Genomic DNA, 6,000 nt, shown 5'->3' with positions numbered 1-6,000 from the left:
GAGCGAAATACAGTGTATTCCAGTTCCCTCGTTCCAACAATAGCCATAAGATGGATGCTTGAATTTGTGAGTGAAAGCTGTTCTTTTTACCACTCAGTTTACTCCATTTAAGTCAACGCATCAGACAACTGCGCAACCATCTGCTCATTGCGTCATAGCTTGGGAGAATGGGATTGGTTGGGTAAAATTAGGTTTGAAAATAATTCACGTCTTATATGTTTAATGAACACAGTCCTAACAGAACCTGGACACATCGTGTATTCCTTGTAATGCGAACTATTCTGTGCATTTTCGCGAGCAAGTAATGTTCCAATCGGAACACAGCTCTGATATTGCTAAATCTGGGTGTGTTAGCTTCCATATCCTGTCCACTATGAATGCGAAGGTGCGGTTTCCATTTTTCTGATTATTGACGTAAGATCCATCGCCGTGCGACGAGTTACGCTGACTTGCATCAACATCTCCACTGTACGGGGTTTCCTTGAACTGAGACTTTCCGGTAAATTTGAGCGATTTACTGCTGTTTTGGCTTTCCGTAGTGAATTGTGTTTTATGTTCCGCTTCAGGAAAGCTGTTATCTCGTTCTGGAAAAGACGTCGGAAAGTTGACTGCTATCTCAAAGTAGGCAGTTGATAATATGGTCAGTGTGAGTAGCGTTGCCTGAAAGAATGAAAAAGCAAATCTACGTAAGACTAAAGTTGAACATTTGTGTAGTGAATAAGCAAACCCGTGTAGAGACAGACTGAACAAATGTGTATATATAAGGAGAAATTAAAATTAGTGTCTTTTCTTTATTGCTAGTGGGGTGGGACTAAGTCCCTTGTACTGCGGCCACTTCTGGCCTATTGTACCAGCCCCAGATGATAGGTGAGGGTGATTGTGGAGCAATTGGTGAAATGAAGATTGGCAGGGGAAAACGAAGTACTTCGAGAAAACCTGCCCCGGCACCACTTTGTCCACCACAAATCCCACTTGACCAGACCCGGGATCGAACCCGGGCCGCCGCGGTGGGAAGCCAGCGAACCGCTTGAGCTATGGCGCGGCCCAAATTAGTGGCTTAATTAAAGTGTAACAGTAGTTAAACTGAGGAAATTGCCTCAAACCTTAACGTTTCTGACTATTATTGTAGAGGTAATCGGTTCGAATCTTAGCGTGAACTAGAATGAGATATTTCTCTTGGATCTTCTCAGTCACTCTAGAAGATGCCAAGTTAATACTCGAAATTATGCCACCACTACTTCCTCTCAAATTATTTCCAAATCACTCACCATCATCCAGACATTCCATGCCATATAGACTTTGTTACTGATTTTGTCGTTAAGAAAATACAGACAAAAGCAATAATTAATGTTATGAGAATATTTATTAATTTTATTGTTTGTAGAACCTTTTGCTTTTTCATCTGCTGTCTAAAAATATAAAAATTAGAATAGCAAAACTATGTTGTCTATGGTTCTGTATGGGTGTGAAACTTGGTCTCTGACATTGAGAGACATAGACTGAGGGTGTTTGAGAACAGGGCGTTGAGGAGAATATTTGGACCGAAGGGAGATTAAGTGACAGCAGATTGGAGAAAACTGCATAATGAGGAGCTTCATAACTTGTACTCTTCGCCAAGTATAATTAGAATGATAAGTCAAGGATGATGGTATGGACAGGGCATGTAGCACGAATGGGGGGAGAAGAGGAATGTATATAGGATATTGGTGGAAAAGCCAGAAGGAAAAACGCTACTAGGAAGATCAAGACATAGGTGGGTGGACAATATTAAAATGGATCCTCGAGAGATACGATAGGATGGTATGGATTGGATTGATCTGGCTCAGGAAAGGGGTCAGTGAAGGGCTCTTGTGAACAGGGTAATGAACCTTCGGGTTCCATTAAATACTGGGAAATTCTGAGTAGCTGCAGAATTGGCGGCTTCCCAAGTGGGGCTCAGCTCCAAGGGTGAGTTAGTAGTTATTAATAAGTAATTGAAATTAAAATTGTTCTGTCTTGTGTGATATATCACAGAGTAGTCTGTTGAAAGACAACCGACGTTTCAGAGGAACGTACGTTCTCCATCTTCAGGGTCGAAGTGTAAGCCAGACAAGATACTAATATATCATAAGGTGGACCCTGCTCATTGTCTTTTCATTTCCTCGACAACATGTTTGAACTCTTCAAATGTCATAATTATTACTTTCGTGTTATTGAAATTAATATTGTTATTGTTATGTAGAACCTTTTTTGTTTCATATTCGCATATTTGCTTGCGTCTTTATTTTGGCGTTTTAGGACCTGATTTTCGGGTATGAGCACGAGGAGATGTTTACCAAGAAGTAGCTGCGCAGTGGTTGCACAGCATTATGGGGTTGAGGGAGGGTGGCTCGTTGTAACTAAGGCCCTGATACAAGTGGTAGACGGCCCATACTCCTTGTCTCACTTGGTAGGCTCGACCAAACGCGCTATCCATTGTGTCTAAAAGCAGGTACAATATGTACGTATCATACGGCCTGACAGTGACTTCTTCAAGGCCGTCATGCAAACAACCACATGACAAGATATCGTAAATTGTAAGAACTTCGGTGAAATCCACGATGGAGGAATACAAGAGATAAATAAGTCACTCCCTCATGGAGCCGAGCTCTTCTTGAGAAACTGCCAGTTGTGCAGCTACTTAAGAGCTTACCAGAAATTTATGGAACATGAAGGTTCATTGCCACTTCCACTGGTCCCTATCCTGAGCCAGATCAAACCATATCATCCCATCTTATATCTCTAAGATCCATTTTAGTATTGTCCACCCACCTACGTCTTGGTGTTCCTAGTGGTCTCTTTCCTGCTGACTTTCCCACCAATAACTTACATGTACTCGTACTTCTCTTCTATTGGTGCTACATGCACTGCCCATCTCATCCTCCTTGACTTGATCATTCTAATTATACTTGGAGAAGAGTACAAGTTATGAAGCTCCTCATTATGCAGTTTTCTCCAACCTCCTGTCACTTCATCTCTCTCCGGTCCAAATATTCTCCTCAACACCCTGTTCTCAAACACCTTCAGTCTATGTTTCTTAATGTGAGAGACCAACTTTCACACCCATACAGAACCACAGGCAAATATATAGAGTTATATGTTCAAATGTTTGTGTTTTTAGACAGCAGAAGAGAAGGCAAAATTTTCTGGACTGAATGGTAGCAAGCATTACCCGAGTTCAGTCTGCTGCTTCAGGTTTTGATTTGTTATAGCCGTTCTCAAATATCTGAACTGTACCACATTTTCAAAACATCTGTTTCCTATCTTGATGTCATGATTTTGCCCTGCAGTTTGGTGAGGAGACAGCAACATACACTTAGTTTTCTCTGTGTTTACTCATAGACCAACCTCCTTACTTGCGTCAATTAAAGTTTGTGTGTTTTTCTTTATGGTATCTTCTTCTTCTTCTTTTACTTTTGTGTAGTTTATTTATATTCATTGTATTCTGCATTCACAGGGGTGGGTACTTACAGTCACCCCCAAGCACTCTACTGCCTACTACCAATCTCACCAGGACAACGTGAAGGGTCCTATCATGAGTGCTGGTGCTAGAACATTTTTGATTATGGCACCCCTGATATCTGCAGACTGTAATTTCTGAGCTGCAAAATCTCTATACAGAAATGCAACTTGCGAAATGTTATTACTCACTTTCACAGCCTTCATGTTGTGCCTAGTATGAAGTCCCTCAGCGATTGACCACTTTGTCTTCACGGAGCAAGCAACACTATGTATGCATACGTAATAACAAAAGTGTGTTCAAACTCATGAACCGGGAAAGATTTCCTGTTCAGATACCACTATCGTGTCATTTGTATCCTGCAGACAAACATGAAGTCCGGAATGGAATTAATGCACTTTGTATGTGGTTTATTTTACACCAATGTCAATCAGTATCTTGGTTATGTAAAAGAAGCAAAGCTATCCCTGTAACAGACCGTGAAGGCCCATAGGGTTGTGAGACGTCGAGACTTCCACATTTTCTAGAGAGCATATAACAGAATGGTAGGATCATTTTTGAATGACGAATGGAAAAGTTTGCGGAAGGAATTTATTTTTGCCTAATCTGCGGTAGACCCTAAAATCGCAGCGAGTTTTCTGGTGGGAGTAAAGGATAACTGGTTTCCAAGCGAGTATTCAAACCCAGGACTCCAAAAATACGAAACAGAGGTACCCACTCGACCTTGAGGTTCTGTGCTCAGTACATCCTCAGCTAAATTGATTGGATTATTTACACAGAGCAACACTCAAACTCATAATTATAAATCACACAATAATTTACAGATAAAGACAAAACTTAGCAATACTGCTTGTTTTGTAACGGTGACCCGGTGTCTGGCTCACCGGTTGCGAGCTATTTCCTTCTACAGTCCCTCCCGCCATCTTTCCTGCAACATTTGCCAACATGGCGAACTGCGTCGGCCTGTATCTCCAGGCAGAAGGAAACCGATTTTATTTCCTTCTGTGAGCCCATTATCTCCACGTCCACCGAGGTATAAACTCGACAGGTTTCGTTTTCGTCTGTAAATTATTGCGTCATTATCAATTCATCATCAGCTTTTAGTGAATCACCCTGTATAATTCATCATGCTTACCTGCCCGCGGTTACCACAGAGTTCTCATCCAAGTGATTGTAGAGAAAGAAGTAATACAATGGACTCTTCACAGTATCCAGACCCAGTCTCCTACACAATGAGCATCAGAGGCTCTTTCTCCGGAGATAAAGAGGACGAGGCGTGAAGCTGACCTCTTCCCTTCATCTCTTTCCAGTGTTAAGAATCGTGGAGTTATACTTGCAACCCCCGTATGCCTGGGAGCCGGGACAGCTCTGTCCTTACAGCCACGCGCTTTGGGCTTGGCGGTCCAGGTTCAATTCCTGACACAGACAAGAGATTTTCTCTATTCTACAGCGTCCTAACCGGCCGTGGGGTTCTTTCCCTGGAGGTAAAGTGGCTGGGACGTGAACGTAAGCACTCATGTCCATCTAGTTCAGAGGTCAAGAATGGTGGAGCTATACCTCCACTCTTCCATACTTCTTCAAGGCAGGGAGAGATTTGTTATAAAGAATGCTGTCTTCTGGGATGTGGCGCCGTGCATGTGAACCAACGTTTCGGCGTAACGTATCGCCTCAATCTTCAGGGTGATGGGATACGATCCTCCGAAACGTCGGTTCACACAAGATCTACACGGCGCCACGTCCCAGAAGACGGTATTCTTCATATTCACCGCCATGAAAACCTCAAATCTTATAGGTTTATTATATTTCAGTTGCTCTTGTTAAGTTATACATAAGGAAGGGGTGACGTGGAGTACGAACCCACAGCTTTCCTTCTCTGTACATGGCTCCGTTTCTGTTGTCCCTTCCTCCACAACCAAAGAATCCCGCTGGAAATATCAGCGCGTGACGTTTTCAGTTTTATCCTTATCATATGTCCATATCCTTCCGGTCTGAGTTTCTGTTGTGGTTTCTTGAACTTCCGGTCGGCAGACCCGGTGCTATGTTCCCAGGATGGATCGCGGCGGCGGCTTCGTCGTGATTAAACTGCGCAGCCCTTGCTGACACGAATGACTCAACCGCGTCTTCCGTCAGCTGCAGACCTCTTGTCGCCGGCAGCAGAGCTTCCGCTCTTGTTGGCCTTGCGAGCTTTGTGTTATTATTGTTGTTGTTTACATCTCCAGCACAGGAGCAGATCCGTGGTTTCGGTAACAAATCTGTTTTCACACTCGTTGGAGCACAAGAAGGCAAACACACAGTCTCTGCATAACGATAGACTGGTTGCTTGAGCGAGTTTAGTCTCTTCGTTTAACTGTGCTTCCTGAAGGAAATGAAGAAAGCCGCGATAGATTGATTCCTAGGCTGGTTAACGGTTCATCGTCCTAGTTCCTTTGTGTTTTTGTCCATGCCTTATCAGTTGCGGGGTGCACGCGATAGCGTAGTTGGTTGAGGCACTGTTCTACAAGCAGGAAGGTCGGGGGTTGGAT

At 43.2% G+C, this 6,000-nt stretch overlaps 1 protein-coding gene across 1 annotated transcript; it reads right to left on the bottom strand.

Annotated features, from left to right (window-relative positions):
* Positions 1–203: 203 nt before the first annotated feature.
* On the bottom strand, positions 204–3,746 carry LOC111872429. Its single transcript, XM_023866341.2, has 2 exons — positions 3,670–3,746; positions 204–660 (listed from the first exon to the last, which is right to left on the bottom strand). The coding sequence occupies exons 1-2, from the start codon at positions 3,682–3,684 to the stop codon at positions 277–279; spliced, it is 399 nt and encodes a 132-aa protein (XP_023722109.1). The 5' UTR covers positions 3,685–3,746; the 3' UTR covers positions 204–276.
* Between the last annotated feature and the right edge of the window lie 2,254 nt (positions 3,747–6,000).

The sequence above is a fragment of the Cryptotermes secundus genome, unplaced genomic scaffold (assembly GCF_002891405.2).
Source record: "Cryptotermes secundus unplaced genomic scaffold, Csec_1.0 scaffold247, whole genome shotgun sequence".
NCBI classification, from domain to species: domain Eukaryota; kingdom Metazoa; phylum Arthropoda; class Insecta; order Blattodea; family Kalotermitidae; genus Cryptotermes; species Cryptotermes secundus.
This window is presented reverse-complemented; position numbering and strand designations above follow the sequence as displayed.